This window comes from Lactuca virosa, chromosome 7, assembly GCF_052849685.1.
Source record: "Lactuca virosa cultivar CGN04683 chromosome 7, Lactuca_virosa_CGN04683_v6, whole genome shotgun sequence".
NCBI classification, from domain to species: Eukaryota; Viridiplantae; Streptophyta; class Magnoliopsida; order Asterales; family Asteraceae; genus Lactuca; species Lactuca virosa.
Window position 1 is genome coordinate 267,241,630 of NC_136432.1, and position 17,733 is coordinate 267,259,362.

The window sequence follows — 17,733 nt, forward strand, 5'->3', positions numbered from 1 at the left end:
TAACTTTACGTGCTAGATCGATTGTAGAAGCTTGGATCTATCTTTTGATCAAAGGATGTACATCAGAAAGCAAAGATTTAGGGTATGGACGTGACCAACTCGGCGAGTCCATTATTGGACTCGGCGAGTCTAAGGGTTTTGCCCTTTCTGTTGAGGGTCAAAAGAACCCAGTTGAGTGTGGAAAGGTTTTAAAGGGGTCCCAGGGAGTGACCCAACGTTCTGGACTAAGCCATTATTCTAGAAGTTCATGGAACTCGCCGAATGCATGAACGGACTCGGCGAGTCCAAGGCAATCTCCTTAGAACTCGACGAGTTGTTCATCAACTCGGCGAGTTGAGGACAGAAATTGTTCATCAGATGAAGGTGAACACGACGAGTTGTTCATCAACTCGGCATGTCGGATGAGTTTTCATGTGGAGTTCGAATGGGAGAGGAACTCGTCGAGTTGACGGCTCAACTCGACGAGTAGGTGCACGGATGAGGACGAGTAGAGAGTTGGGGACTCGACGAGTTGACGGCCCAACTCGGCAAGTCGGGTCAACTGGAAGTTGACTTTGACTTGACTTGGTTGGGGGTAAAATGGTCATTTTACCCTAAGTATAGAGATCAGTTCCTAACTGAGTAATGTCGGGTTGTAGCCGGAGGATTTCCGGAGCAGCAGCGGACGGAGGTTTCCCGCACAGATCATCAGCGACTACTTGTACGAGGTGAGTTACCTTCCAGTAGCGGTGGGTCTACGGCCACAATGCCGGCCCACCAGTAGGGATCGTATGATAAATTTTTGTCTTTGTGATATTCATCTGTGTTACTACTACCTGTTATGTTATATGCTAGCGTGATATGATATGTGATAGTGATAGAGTTCGGTTGTTAGGACCGAAGGGTAGGTTAGGCACCCCAGATATGCCTAACAGTATGATATGATATGTTTAGCTGCTAGCATGATATGTTATTTGAGATAGAGGTAGTAGGAGGGGGAATAGTCCCCGAGATTCGGTTGTTAGGACCGAAGGGTAGGTCGGACACCCCAGATATGTCTGACAGTAGATTATGCTATGATATATGTGACAGTAGTAGTAGGGGGTGAAATAGTCACCGAGGTTCAGTTGTTAGGACCGATGGGTAGTCAGCACCCCAGAAAGGCTCGACATCGGTAGGTCAGCACCCCAGAATGGCTTGACACGGGTAGGACGGCACCCCAGAATGGCCGTATGGGTAGGTCGGCACCGCAGAATGGCAGTACCGGGTAGGTCGGGCACCCCAGAAATGCCTGGCAGTATGTATGCTATATGATTGTATGGTATGTGGACGATGGGGGAACTCACTAAGCTTTGTGCTTACGGTTTACAGTTTTGTTTTCAGGTACCTCTTCAGCGAAGGGGAAAGAGCTGGCGCGGTAGCGGCACATCATACACACACGCATTGGTTTTCCGCATTATGAGATGTTCTGGGATTGTACTCTGACATTATTATATTTTTATGATTTGGCTTTCAGACACGAGATATGTTTTTTATGAAATGATATGATTGGATGATGTTTATTCACAAATATTTTCCAAAGTATTGATTTAAAAATGAAATTTTTGGCCTGTATTTTTGGGACGTTACATTGCCATTCCTCACAACTTGAATTACGAAAAGGTATGCCGTAATCATAATCAAATTTGAGAATAAAAATATCACAACTCCTATCTCCTTAAAATCTACTTAGTGAAAGCGTTTCCTCTCCATCATTTTCATGAACCGGAGAGAAACCTTATGACACTTAGACTCTATGGTGTATGTGTTCCTATCCATGTGAATTTGTCAAACCATAATCAAAAGACAAGGTTAGTGACAAATCCAAACTCATATGGATTGAACTTGTTCAATGTTAATTTCTTGCCACTTGGCAGCACAAGGGCCTACCATTGCTTCCAGGTTGTTATGCAAACAATTGAGAACTCATAGAACTCACATGTATAGTCAACTTTAACTGGAATATGCACAGAAATAAGAATATGTCAACACGATAGGCTACAAACCTCAATTCGTGTGCTAGTGTTTAACAATAGGTTTGCTCTTGATTAGTTCTTGAAACTTTCAAGATCTTTAAGACTTCCACTGACCTCTTAAAATATAAGATTCTCTGTCAAGAACCATTCCTTGACAAAACAAATATTCAAGAGTTAGTGTGTGACAACCCGAACCTTTTTTAGTCAACCAAAGTCAAATCCTGTTAAATGAAAATTTCGAATTTTATTTATTTTGTCAATTTTGTCAAGCTCGAAAGGTTTGAAAATAACTTAAATTATATATATTAAATTTATATAAGTGTCGGGACTAAAATCGTACGAAAAATCAAGTTTTCCTTCGAAAATCAGCCAAGTCTCGTTCATCCCGATGTTTACGGCCGTAAACCGTTCACGGCCTGGGGACCCCACCTCCGACCGTGAACCCAGCCTATATATATATATATATATATATATATATATATATATATATATATATGTATGTATATATATTTACCCTCATTTCTACATACTGGCACTAATTCTCTCTCTAAACCCACCAATCGAAAACTCAAGATTTCTCTCATCTAACGTCCGAAAATCATCCAATCCACCTTGGAAACTTGTTTTGGAGCATCAAATATTCATCATTTCATCAAATCAAACATTCTTCATTCTTGAGTTCACGGCCATAAAACCTTCAAATCTTCATATTTCACCAAGAACAGGCCGTAAAACATTCAAGGGTCGTAAACCAAGGCCCGAAATCAGTTCACGACCGTAATCAGCCCTAAATCGGAATTCTGGTCGTAAACCCACTTTTTCCACTTCAATCGAGTCTAGGTAACATTCCTTAACCAAAAGAAAGTGTTTTCCAACACTTTAAATAATGGGTTCACTAATGTAAATGCAAATATTTGTTTAATTATTATTAGAATTCTGTTAATTGCCTCATACATCAACTCGAGGGTCCTCATTTCGAGTCTCGTTGTCTCGCACATTCACGCAACCAACTGTGAGTTCATACCCCTACATTTTTACTACTTTTAATGTTTTCAGGGGGAGAATACAAGTAAAATACTAGAATTTCATGCTTTTATACAAAATGGTTTCAAACGAATTTAAAAACCTTTTCAATCAATACAAACCAAGAAATCAATATATTTTATAAAAATATTTAGATATTTTAATCCCTTATGTAACATGCTGAGCATGAGGGTAGTTTTCAATATACAAATTGCAAGGTTTTCTGTACCATACATGCTATACATTCAAACTTTGTTGATAAACTTTGGGAGCATCATCAAACTTTTACATAATTCAAGACATACGAGTAAACATACACACAAAACTATAATAGGTATAGTTTGGGATTCAATACACTGTTTCACGAATTCAAGAACCGTAGTTCATAACAACATATAAACTATGGTAAAACTAGTTTATGGTATACAATACTGTTTTTCAAATACAAGAGTACTTTACTAAATAATTATTTAAGTATAATTATTTTTACTCTACAAGACATACGTATAGATTCAAGTACCAGAGAACATTATATTACAAGTAAACTTGTTAATACAGGGTTGTGAGACATCACTTCAATTGTACCCTTCGGGGTGCGGGATAAATCCTATCATGGTATAACCAGAGTCTCCTGGAGGGAGAGCGTGAGATTTGTGAATAGTTCTATTCGGGATTGACTATCCCACACCTAAACTCCTAGCTACAGTTAGGCAGGCATGCCTGGAGTGACAAATGTCATAACGTCCGACGCCTGAAGAACGTCCTAGGGGTCACTAGGTCATATCAAGCAGGGTTATAACGAACTCACAACAGTATAAACTAACTTTGTTGTTTTTACGGGATTTCATTCTTCAATAGTTTTATTTTAAGTAATAAAATTACTATACATACTGGTGTTAGCCAGGGTTTTCATACAATTCATTACTTACAATACTGGTGGTAGCCATGGATTTCATACAAGTACTTTCATACGTAAAAACAAAATTCAATAACGAACTTACAACTGGTCTTAGAGTTTAAGACTACATTTTTACTTAAGAAAATATTGGATTTTCTTGGAAACATACAAACATTTTTCACAGATTCATCAACAGGTTTTTCATTACAAAAACATGCTTATGAACTCACCAGCTTTTATGTTGATACTATTTTCAAAACCACTTGTATTCTCAGGAGATCAGTAGATAGGTACTTGCACAGGCTTTTAAGAAGACGGAGCGTATAGAGTCACGTCTTTTATATTTTGTGATACTTTTGCTGTATACAAACTATGTATCAAACAGATGTAAATATTTTACGTTGATTACTATGATGCAATTGTTGTGATACTGTACATGACATCCTCCACCCCCGAACGTTTCCGCCATTTCGGTTTGGGGGTGTGACATAGTGCCGGTTCTTATCAAGACGAACACTTTACATAATTCGCCTTAGTTGGTCTTTGTTCTATCCAAAACATCAGAACTTACCAATTTCAAATGTACAATTGTAGAAAACATTTTACTCTACATTTGATAAGTGTTATAAACCTTTCATAAGATCATGTTACTCAAGGTTACAATCTTGGAGTATGACTCTAAGACTTGTTTTGGGACGAAGTATGACTCATCTTCTTGATTTAACCATTTCAACAATTCACGATTCCTCTTCTTAGCCAAACAAATGCACCAAGATGTCCTTAGAGGATCAATTGTGATATGGCTTTCCATAATCTTTAAGATGATCATAAAACATGATACTAAAGTACTCTCCCATCTTTTCAGATTGGAGAAACTTTTATCTTTCTGCCTAATTTGATTCTTCTCATTCATCCTGCCATACATTGAAACTTTTCTAATGTTTCAGAATTACACTTAAACTTGTAAGCATAACCATATTTACTAAACTTTAGTAAATCTTGACGAATAGTCTTATCGATCTTTGGGGTGGACTTGACCAGTGCAAAACCCAGTGTACCCGATCCCCTAGTCCTTCACTTGACTCACATATACATGTGAACAAGGAATTAGTCTTAATTTCCCAAAGATGAAAATTCTCATTCATCACACAAGTTGCATGATTCCAAGTTTCTATCCAAATGAAACTTGGGTGATGAGAATCTTTCCTTATTCGGAAAATTCTTGACACTAGCACAAACGAAAGAATCAAATCCATTTTCTAATATTGCTATCAATGGAATCATATAAACAACAATTTTCACAAATCCGATTGAAAGGATACTTAAAATTGCGGAAAAAACTTATCCTTACAATGCAAATACACATGAAAACTATGTTGTTATCCATTCCTAAGAAATCTATCATAACTCTTAGCAGCAGCTCAATTCTGATGTTCAGATCATGCGATCGAAATCCATCTCTTCACGATCAGAATTAGCTTATTCTTCCTTTAAGCTTCCTTTCTTTTCTTCGATTCTACAAAACATCAAAATGCGACTTAGTCACATCATGTAATAAGAATCTCCAAATAGGAACTTAGTAGAGTTAGATAGTGGACTTTACCTGAAGGATAGTCAAATTTTTTGACTTTTACCATCCTACTAAACTTTCAGGTAAATAGGGCAGCTTCGCAACCAATGCTCCTTCTTTTGGAAATAGAAACATATGGACTCTTTAGGAATGGTATACGAGACTATCTCAGACTTAGCCGTTCTCTTTACCATTTGGTCAACCGGGTTGACTATGACCGATCCCTTTCCATTGGGAAGAGAAGACTTTTCTGGACTTCCAATGTTTCCACTGTTAATATCCATGTAAGTTTGGGAAGTAGATCTTCCAATCAAATTTGCTTTACCAGTGCTCCAAATCATTGCTGATTCAACAGCAACAAGCAAATAGGTAAGATCATTAAGGGTCATGTCGTGGTCTGTCATATAGTAGTCCTTAATGAACTCACTATATGACTCGGGAAGTGATTGAAGAACCCAGTCAACATCCAACTTCCTTGAGACTTCAACACCAACTCTCCCAGCTTGTGAATATGTAACTTCATCTCCAAGACGTGAGCACATACAAACTTTCTTTCCTGCCAATAGGGCTTTGAGTGACCTAGAACTTGTGGGTTAGGGATAATTATGGGAGGAGGTGAAGGAAGTTATGTATGATTTCGAGTCCCATTAATGCTCGACAAAGGGATTAATCTTTCACCTTGATCGCCATGTGGGATATCATCTTCATTAGGAAAGATTTTATCCAAAAAGGATAAGGAAGACCATAGTTGTCATAACTAGACATCTATGAGGGAGAAATTCAAGTTTAGTTGATTTAAGTCCTTAATATAACACCCAATTTGAAATATTAAGGCTAGGACCCAACACAATATTTAACAAATTGGAAGAGGGATGCCATAATCCAATTTGCAAAATATTTGAAGGTAGGTAAATGACGATTTACCAATTTCCACCACGAAAAAACGAAAAGGAATTTTAGGTTTTAAGTGAATTGAAACTCCTAGATCTTTTGAGATTCATTGAACTTTTCAATGGCATGTTTAATCTCAATTGTGCCCTTCAAGTTTGTGACTGGGATGCCGAGGATCACAAACAAGGTGTGAATAACCATGCAAATTAGCATGGTACACCCAATGTTACAACCACTTAATCAATGTGCCGGTTAACCACACACGCTCCATTGATCTATGATTAACATCAAGATACCCTTTGCCACAAATTGTCAGTCCCAAATTAGTGTGTCATCCTAGATGCTTTGGATCTATGATAGCACTGAAGGGTTTTGAGCATTCTAACACTCCTATGGTGTACATGCAACCCTAGATGCTTTGGATCTTTATTTTCTCTATTATACATGCATTCATTCAATATTCCAAAGCATCATCCTAACTAGCATACAATGAAGCATAAACAACATGGAATACAAGTTAGATGACATAACTTTTAGTGTAGTTGGAAGCCTTGAACCTTTAAGAGCTTAGCACCAATAGTATGAATGCCTCAAAGGGAATCACAACACACCTAGGACAAAGGTGGCTCTCAAGAGAGAATCTTCTTGCACTAAAACACCTCCATGAACTCCAAGAACATGTTGGAGACGTTTTTAGGGTATGGAGCACATATTTATATGTGGGATTCTGAGGGTAATGGGTTAACCCTAATCCGTACCCATGGGTTTATGATAAACGGTTCATGTGGCCCAACTCCTTATGTATCCATACATAAACTTAGTCCAACATGGATCAGAAGCCCAACATATAAATATAACTAATTTACACAATTAGTCCCCATTGATTTAATTAGTCTATTTTGATCACTAAATTAATTCCAAACTAATTTTTGATCAATACTAAATAAATCATATAATTTCATTTTAATATATTAGAACTTATAATATCTTAATAAACCATAAATATCCTCTTCTCAAAAGTTCATCCTAACAAATTGTCCTGATGATATGCAACCCAAATGGACCATACTACTCTCGGGTCAAGTACATACCAATTATAGTTATGGGCTTAGACACCTAATCCAATACTTTTGGGATCGAACAAACATCAGATTGAGCATTCATCTTAAGCAATGGTTGAGAATCAAATTTCATAAACTCCGTTTTGTTCTTTGTCTTATCACCTTCAAAATAGTCCTTTGTCTTTGTTGAAACTCTAATTACATCTGCAACTGAACCTCCTGCTTTCGCAATCTCCTTCACCTTTGATTCCTCAATATCCACCATATCTTCTTGATCAAAAACTTATTTAACTTCCCCATTGATAACCAAAATGGAGAGGTCTGGCTTCTGGGATTGTTTGTTAAGCACCGATCTCACTTCAGTGGAAGATATAGGTGATAACATAATTTTCTTACGATTATGTTTCAACTCGTATTCATATCTTCGTTCTCTATGTATCACATCGTTATCAATTTTAGATGGACGTCCCAAAAAATATGAGAACCGTCTATTGGAATCATATCACATATAACTTCATCTTCATTTGATCCCATCGCTATACCAACCCGAACCAGTTTTGTTACTTTCACTTTGTCCCCATCACCTAGCCAATGAAGTGAATATGGATTAGGATGATCAACAATAAGTAAACCCAACTTCACAACCATATTAGTAGAAGCAATGTTTGTGCAACTCCCACCATTGATAATTAAGCTACACAACTTGTCCTTCACATGACACTTTGTATGAAACACTTGGTCTCATTGATCGCCATCGACTTGCACCATCTGTGTTTGCAATGATCTAATAACCAAAATCGTATCACACTATAGAGCTACATACTTTTCCTCTTCATATTTGCCATCACATGCTTCTTCAGTTACAAAAGTATTATTAATTCTTTCTTCATCGACAAGTAACTCATCACGAACTTCAACAACATCTCTCAACGTTACCGCCCTTATGTTTGGACAAACATTTTGATAATGTCATAAGCCTTGACACTTGAAACATCGAACTTTTCACAAAGTGACCTCCTTCATCTTTTTGGCTCGAATAGTTTTTAGGAACCGATGATGAGCCTTTCACACTAACAGTCAAAGAACCATTTGCATCAGCAGAAGTAGAGGCGTTGGTGTTTGCAACCTCCAAACTAGAATTCGCTTCCTAACCCTTTTTCGTTTGGGCTTCAAACTTCAAACAAAGGCTACAAAGTTTATCATAATCAGAGAAAGGGTAAGGTTCCACCGTACCAGAGATGTTATAATTCTACCCACGAAGAAAACGAGCCATCTTTTATTCTTCTACCTCCTCAATGTCTCCGAGCAATGTTAACTTGTCAAACTCATTAATGTATTCCTCCACACTCAAATTCACTTGCTTTAAATTCGCCATCTTCCTATAAGTGGTCGTCCTATGGTGAACTGGTACATATCGCTTCTGAAGTTTCTGCTTCAAGGACACCCAAGGAGTAATCTTTTCTTTCCCTTCACGAACCCTCCTAGTCTTCAAACCTTCTTACCAAAGCGAGGATCCTCCACTCAACTTCAAGATTGCGTACTTACTAAGCATATTATTGTCCAATTCTTTGTACTAAAAAAATTAATTGATCATTCTCTCCCACTCCATGTAATTTTGTAGATCGGCTCCACCAATGAACTCGGTCAATTCGTTTATCTTGCAATATTCAATAATCTTTAGCGGTCTGCATGCAACCTTTTTTCTTCTTGAAATCCATGTATAGCTTCTTGAAAGGAATTAAGAAAATCCAGATCTTCAAAATTCATTGCTCCTGCTGCAATTTCAACAACACCCACAAAAAATATGGACGAAAAATCAAAACGAAAAACACAACAGCAAATCGAACTCCACCAAAACAAACAACAAAACTGAAATTTCTCAACAGCAATTCGAAATCACACCTGACACGAATTTTAGCTCTAATACCTTTTTTAGTTTTTCTGATTTTATGAATGCAAAGGAAAATAAGAATAACGATAAAAAAAACAAGAACAATGATAACTTGCTCGACAAGAAAACAAGGAAAATATAGATGTGATAAGCAATCTAGACCTATAGATTGAATATCGGTGAACAAAAATAAGGACCTATGGATATGAATTCAAATCAACCTAGAATATGCATTCTAGAATTGACAGGGGGCATGTATACAACTCAACAGAAGAAAAGTTATTTAAAATTAAATTCATTCAATAATACTTCAAAATGTTCGACATTGGGCGCTATTTATAGCCTAGGAATGATTACAAAATAAAAGGGAACTAATAAATAAAATGAACCTATTAAATAAAAAGGAAACATTTAAATAAAGGCTAAAAATAACTCAAAAAACGTCTCTAGAATCTTCTAGCTCTAGCCGACATCAATAGCCATGCAAGGTCCTACCAAAAAGCCCCTAGAATTTTGAGAATCGCAACCATTGTTCCAACGTTCGCATCCAACCACACTTCAACGTTGTTCGCATCGACTCTGAGGATCGCAACTAGTCACAAGGAGTTATGAGGTGTTTCGACAGTTTGGAGCCAGTCGTAACGCATTGCATTCAATCGAATTCCGAATTGATTTGCATCCTCGTTCTCATCCAAAGACTCCAGACTGCGATGGCTTGCAATCGATCACATGTATTCATATCAAATGGAAACATGAGCCCTTTTCGTATCCAACTACACTTTTTCATCCAATACCCTTTTCACTCAAATAACCTTTTTGACTCAAATCACCTTTTGCATTCGCATAAGTATACCTTTTAGAAATAACACTTTCAACACCTCACTAAAACTAGCTTAGACATCACCCCCATAAGTAGATCAATCCGTATTATGACATGGAATCACTGATAAATATTATTCATAGATTCATAATAACGACTACGAATATAAATATAAGTTACACTTTAATTAAGATAAGTGAAACTTAACTTACAAACATTTTCTAGCAAAAGGTCATAAATTGCATTGGCAGAACGCCCCCCCTGATAACTTCTAATTGTTGGGCTCTCAGAGACCTCCGAACTTGCACAAATTTCCTAAATACTAGAAAATATTCGAACCAAAGGAGTAGAAATTTGAGACAGAATGTTTGGAATGTGTGGGAAGTGAAGTGAGGAATGCTTCACTATTTATAAATGAAATTAGGGGGAGGAGCGTCGCGCCCATACCAGGCGCATGTTGTGCCTTGGATGTGATCGGTCTCTCTCCTCACGACACGTGGCGTGCTTCTGCTGGTCCTACGTCGGCGACTTCTGGAACGGCGCGCTGCACCTCACGCGTACGTGTGATTTTGTGAATTTTCAAAAATTCATATCTTATTCATACGAGCCGTTTTCGATGTTCTTTAAATCCACGTGTATTTATCGACCGGTACTATAACTTCCGTTTAGACTCTATGAGCTAATTCTCATTTTATTTTTAAAGCTATATTTTTAACAAGCTTAGATTGTTAAAGTCAGTAGAAAAATCATAACTCTTTCATCAGTTCTCTACTGTGTGTATATTGACAGACTCCTATTCACGAGATCTTCAACTCTCATTTAGATTGTTTTTCCTAACAATAGACCAATTTTAATTTCGGTTTCTATGCTAACACAGTTGTCTTAAAAGTTCGAAAAATTCACTTTTTACGACACGCATAGCCGTGTCGGTTTAATCGTAGAACTTCGAAGAAGCATAATTTCTTCATATGGAGTCAGATTTTAGAGTTATTTATATGTACGGGATCCTCGTTACGCCTACTACAACTTTCACTAAGATTATTTATCCTATATAACCTTCTATTAAAATGTCGTTTTATCACTTATCGATAAATCTTATAAAAGTCTAATAACATGTAGTTTACAACGCTCCAGACTAGTGATCTCTCTATTTGAGGTACAAATTATAATAGTTATCACTTATTATACCTTAATTGTGTAATCCGAAGTTACAGGCATTACATGATGCTCACTTGTGACCCCTGATGATCAATTGTGATCCACGATGCTTGATTGTGAATTGTGATCACTGATGCTCACTCGTGATTCTTTATGCGCACTTGAATTTGATCACATCTTCACACCCCAACATGACTAAAATCAACAATATATACAAATCAAACGATCCTAAAGTACCATATGGATTAGGAAGAGTTGAATTCATGACAACATAGATAGCTTAACGTACTCAAGGATTATGATATAGATATACTTTACCACCATGGTAAAGCAAATGAATTAGCAGATGCACTGCGTCGTAGGAGGCAGTGTGCACCCCTACATATTACTTGGTAGAGGATTACCTTGGGTTCATCTCTGTTCTATATGATCAGGCAGATATGTGTGGAAGTACAAGGATTTATTAGGGGATTATTTATGACCGACAATGAAAAGGGATGTAACCATATATATGGGGAAGTGTTTGACCTATTGATGGTCAAGGATAAACATTTGATGCCTCATGGATAGTTGTACGCTCTTGAATTGCCGTTTGAAATGGGAGCACATCGCGATGGATTTTATTACACAGCTACCAAGGACCCTAAGGGCTTTTGATACCATTTGGGTAATAGTCATGAAGGAAGTAGTGTCTCAGCAAGGAGTGCTAGTCTCGATTATATTTGACAGAGATACTTGATTCATGTCTCAATTTTTGAGACAATTTCATAAGGATTTAGACATTAAGATAAGATCAAATACCACATACCATGCACATATAGATGGCCAAAGTGAGAACGATTTGTACATTAGAAGACATGTTCTGTGTATGTGTTATCGAAATTGGAGGTAGTTAGGCTACCTTTTTGGCATTGTCCGAGTTCTCCTACAAGGTATCCCAATAACCTGCAAATTCAATTACATAGACACATCACATGTCTTCTAATGTATGAATCGTTCTCACTTCCGCCATCTATATGCGGATGGTATGTGGTATTGGATCTTAACTACATGTCTAAATCCTTATGAAATGGTCTCCAAAATTGAGACATGAGGTTGTTCAGTGGACCACTCATTGCTGCCAAAAGAGTTATGCTGACATGACAAGATCGAACTTGGAATTCCTAGTTAGAGATTATGTATTGATGAAAGTATCTCCTTGGAAGGGGATCATTCGCTTTCGGACGCGAATCAAGTTAGGACCCCGATACATCGATTGTACAACGTTGTAGCCTGAGATCGGAAGGTCTCCTACCGCCTGGAGTTACCTATAGAACTCCAGCAAATCCACAACACATTTCATGTCTCTTAGATGAGAAAGTTTGTTGCAGATGATATTGTTGTTGTTCTACTAAAGGACATTAAATTCGACAAAATATTGAGCTTCTTGAAGCGAACCGTAGCTATCCTTGAGCAAAGGACGAAGGAGCTTTAGAACTAGGAGATCATTTTGGTAAAGGTGCACATGTAGCACCGAAGAAGATCAAAATGGGTGTGGGAACCGAGGGAGGATGTATGTAGTCATTATCTGGAAGTGTTTCACAAGGCAAATTTCGAAGAAAAAATCCAAATAAGTGAGGGAGAGTTGTAACATCCTCTTTTTAGGTATGAATTATCCTTTACGACTAAATTGTTTGATTTTTAAGATTTTGGATTTCTCGTCAGTCGCGGCATGATATCCAATAGTGACGTTATGTATGATGCACCACCTATCGTGTCATGATTCATTATTTTAGCAGTGTTAAGCCGCTAGGGTCTAAAACCGTAGATTATGGGCTTTAAGACCTATTTAAATGATGTGATGGCTATGGTTTTATTCACCCTAAGCCTCAATTACCTTTAAAAGACCCTTATCATACCCTAGCTTCTCCTCTTTGTTATTTGAGCCTCTTTTGATTGTTCTTTCACTTTAAACAATCAGGAAATGCATTTATGAATCAAGGAAGCAACAAGAAAGATCCAACCTTTTGAGCACCTTCTGGACCTATGTAAGTCTTCAAGCTTGAAGATTTATGAGTTATTACATCTAGATCTATAGTTTTATGTATGTTTTAGTAGTTTAGATGTTGTTTGGTTGGAGTATGAAGAACCCTACCCTTAAAGGTTGAATTTTTATGGCCTCTGGATCCATAGTGGTAGAAAATGAGAATTTCATCTTGTCATTTGGTCCATAGATAATATTAAGAGACTATTTTTTTCCATTTTGACCTAGAATTTGATTGATGGTGTGAAGGACATGCAAATGGATAAAGTTCAAAACTTTTTACCTTAACTACAAAATTATGGTTCTTTGTGGTATAGTGTTTAGAGAAGACTTGATACTACTAGCTTAAGTTGTGGATTTCATCTTGTCTTCTATTCAGGTGAGTTCTCATGAACTTCCTTACTATATGGACTATCTAATTATGCTATGTACGACCATGAACAACATCTCAGAAGGGTAAGTTGTTGATGATCGATCGAACTAGAGAATATAGGTAAGTTCTAGTTCTACTGTGGCAATATGTATGATCATGAATAGCCTCTTGGAGGGAAGTGTGATTGGATGATTTGTGGTTCGACAGAATAGAATCTCGAAGAAAAGTTCTAGTCACACATTGGTTAGGAATATGCTAGGATATATTATATGATCTGGAAGGGAGATTGGATGATATGGTCTTCTAGAGAATAGCCACTCGGAGGAAAGTTCTAGTGACACAGTGGGTAGGAATATGCTAGCATATATTATGTGATAGGATGTATGGTAATATGTTATTTACTGCTTGATCTTATGTGCTTAATGCGTTTTGCATATGATCTGTATAATGAGAGATCATTGTGTTTACTAATAATGATCGAAATCTAAATATCATCAAATAAACAACCATGCCTAACCTGCGAATCATCATTATCTCCATAAATGTTTTGCTATTTACAACATTCCAAAGTCTTTACAGAATCAAGGGCTTAGTGCTCGTAGAGTTTCTTTATTCACACGCCTTGTGATATGCTTTTTCTTATTACCCTTATCTCCTTTCTGTTGATGTTTTATAAATTCTGGTACACTTTCTACTACGATGAAGCTTCATATATCATCATTTATACCCTTTCAGATAGAGAAGAAGAAGTTTTATTAAGTTCAAAAACTTTTTCAGACTTCTTACGACTTCTTTTCAAGAACACTTTTCCTTATACCTACAAAAGAAAAGTATAGATTAGTTCTTGGTTGATTCATATATGATCTTTCTTTACAAGGTAAACGTGATGAGACTAAATTTGTATTCAGACAATGCTTTCCAACATGGTGGAAGTTCTTAACTAGAGTTATTGGTATAATTCTTGCTATGCAGGATCTTGGAGACAAAGCAAGATGGCCGAATAGGGATAACAAGTCCACCAGTTTGAAAGACAAGTCCAAATGGTGTGCTTATCACGAAGACTTCGGTCACATGACGGAGGATTGTATAGCCCTAAGAAAAGAGATCAGCTACCTCCTTATCAAGGGACACCTCAAAGAGATCCTCGAAGAAAAAGTGAAAAATCCAAGGAGAACAAATAGGATGGTCACAAGATCCCAGAGAAACCAGAATCTCCACCCCCAAACGCTAAGATAATTAACATTATCTCAGGCGGATCTAACATATGTGGTACTTCTTATTCTCATGCTAAAAGACACACCAAGGTCACTAAAACAGAAAAGGAAGATAGACCACAAAAGAATACCGTGGTTAGCAGTGAAAATGAAATCACGTTTGACGAGACAGACAGGGAAGGGATTCAGGATCCTCACCGTGATGGACTCGTGATAACACTGTACATGGCCATTTCGTCTGAAGGATACTTGTTGACAGAGGATCCTCGATCAATATGGTACTCCTAGACGCACTAAAAAGGATGAACATCCCAAAATCAGAGATAATCAAGAGATCCTTGGTGCTCATAGGATTTAGCGGAGGAACGAAACACACGATTGGGGAAATAAAGCTAGCAATATACATAGAGGGGGTAAACTCTATACAAAAGTTTTGTGTTATTAACACCTTATCTTTTTATAATGTGATACTAGGTAGACCGTGGATCCATGAGATTAAAGCGGTGCCATCAACATATCATCAGTGTGTAAAAATGCTTACTCCATGGGGAACAGTAAAGATCATGGGAGATCAAAAAGAATTGAAGGAATATTATAAAACCTCTATGAAGCCTACGACCAAACCTCAGCAAGCATATCAATTGAGGCAAGGGGCACGACATGTTCAAGGAAAAAAGGAGCAAGACGTGAAGGAAGTGCCCCTAAGCATCGAGGATCCTGAAGCTAAAGTCCTTATAGGATCCTCAATACCTGAGAAAATCGAGCAAGACTTGTTAAAATTCCTTTGAACTAGAAGCAAGACATTCACATGGAAACACAAAGATATGATATGTATAAACAAGAGTATTATCACTCACAAACTTAATATTGATCCTTCTTTCAGACTAATACACCAAAAGACAAGGAAGTTTGCACCTGAAAGGAATCAGATCATCCAAGAAGAAGTAGAGAAGCTCCTCAAGATAGCAATGATCAAGGAAGTAAAGTTGCCAATATGGCTAGCTAGCATGGTTGTCGTATAAAAGAAAAACGGAAAATGGCGAGTATGTGTAGACTATACAGATCTTAAAATGGCTTGTCCTAAGGAGCCTTTCCCTCTACCACATATTGACTCTATGATAGATGCAACGGCTGGCCACAAACTCTTAACCTTCATGGAATCTTTAGCAGGATTCTAATAAATCCAGATGAAACCATACGACCAAGAAGATATAGCGTTTATAACACCAACAGGTATATATGGTTACACTGCAATGCCTTTTGGTCTTAAAAATGCAGGTGCAGCATATCAAATATTAGTGAATCGGATGTTTAAAGACAAGTTGGGGGACACCATGGAAGTCTATATTGACAACACGGTGGTGAAGTCAATGAAAGTTGAAGATCATCTCAGGGATTTTAAAGAAGAATTTGACATCCTAGACGAATACAATATGAAGTTGAATCCACTCAATGCCACTTTGGGATGAAGTTGGGAAAGTTCCTTGGATATATGGTAACGAAGAGAGGAATAGAAGCAAGCTTGGAGCATATTAAAGCAATCATCGAGTTGAAATCCTCATCTTCAACAAAAGACATCCAATGGCTAACCGGAAGGGTAGCGACACTCAACAGGTTCATTTCAAGATCCTCAGAAAGATGTAAAACCTTCTACGATATCTTGAAGAAAAATAAGAGGTTCGAATGTACTGAAGATCATGAAAGGTCTTTTCAGGAACTAAAAAATACTTGAGTTTCGCGCCATTACTGGTAAAGCCTATAGATGGAGAACCACTTCTCCTCTACCTATCGGTATCCTCAAATGCGGTAAGTGCTATCCTGGCCAAGGATCTTAACGGAGACCAACATCCTATCTACTATGTAAGTAAAAGTCTTTTGGATCCTGAAACCAGGTACTCTCAACTCGAAAAATTAATTCTTGCCTTACTAACTGCTTCTACTAAATTAATACATTATTTTGAAACACACACTATACATGTGAAAACTAATTATCTTCTCAAGAATGTTATGAGAAAACCAGAAATGTCAGGAAGGATGGCAAAATGGTCGGTGAAGCTAAGCACGTTCGACATCAAATATGAACCAAGATCCGCCATAAAGTCACAAGCATTAGCAGACTTTGTGGCTGACTTTAGTGATGATCAACAAAACGAAGTAGACATGGAAGCCAATCAACTCCTAGAAGATGAACACTTGGGAAAATGGACACTGTTCATAGATGGAGCTTCAAATAAAAAAGGACCAGGGCTAGGGATCATACTAAAGTCGCCACAGGGGGAGATCCAACCCGAGGAAGTCAGTTGCGAATTCAACACTACCAATAACGAAGCAGAATACGAAGCACTCATTATGGGACTACAATTGGATAAGGATCTTCAAATAAGGGATCTTCGGGTATTTGTTGATTCTTTATTATGAACCAATCACTTCAATGGATCTTAAGCAAGTGAAAGGTGAAAGATTAGCACTATATCTAGATATCCTCAAAAAATTAGCCTCTGATTTTGAGAACTTTAGCGTGACCCAAGTTCCCAGAGAAGAAAACATAGAAGTAGACGCATTAGCCAACTTAGGATCCCACCAGAAACAAAGATCCCTATAACCTACATAATAACCCCAGCCATAGAAACCCTCTCCGAAAAATCCAATGAATCTGAACAACCAACAAACGTAGCAGCTATTGAAGATCCTGACCCCCAAATCCCTCCTCGAAAGGACCCCGACGAACAGGATTCTCAAAGAAGTCCACGATCATGCACCCAACCCATTATGGAATATCTCCAAAATGACACGATCCCAGCAAAAGAAAAAAGCAAA

The 17,733-nt window shown here is 37.5% G+C and overlaps 1 protein-coding gene across 1 annotated transcript; it reads left to right on the top strand.

The window, feature by feature from the left end:
* Window positions 1–14,561: 14,561 nt before the first annotated feature.
* LOC145127754 (uncharacterized) lies at window positions 14,562–16,385 on the top strand. Its single transcript, XM_079062887.1, has 5 exons — window positions 14,562–14,579; window positions 14,675–14,786; window positions 15,391–15,688; window positions 15,800–15,932; window positions 16,104–16,385. The coding sequence occupies exons 1-5, from the start codon at window positions 14,562–14,564 to the stop codon at window positions 16,383–16,385; spliced, it is 843 nt and encodes a 280-aa protein (XP_078919013.1).
* The last annotated feature ends 1,348 nt before the right edge of the window (window positions 16,386–17,733 follow it).

What these genes read in the sequence shown, in the direction of transcription:
- LOC145127754 (XM_079062887.1), top strand. An exon ending in CGGTCACATGACGGAGGATT is followed by an intron (nt 14,787 to 15,390) that starts GTATAGCCCTAA and finishes ATGTGATACTAG; the next exon opens with GTAGACCGTGGATCCATGAG. An exon ending in GAGAAAATCGAGCAAGACTT is followed by an intron (nt 15,689 to 15,799) that starts GTTAAAATTCCT and finishes TCCTTCTTTCAG; the next exon opens with ACTAATACACCAAAAGACAA.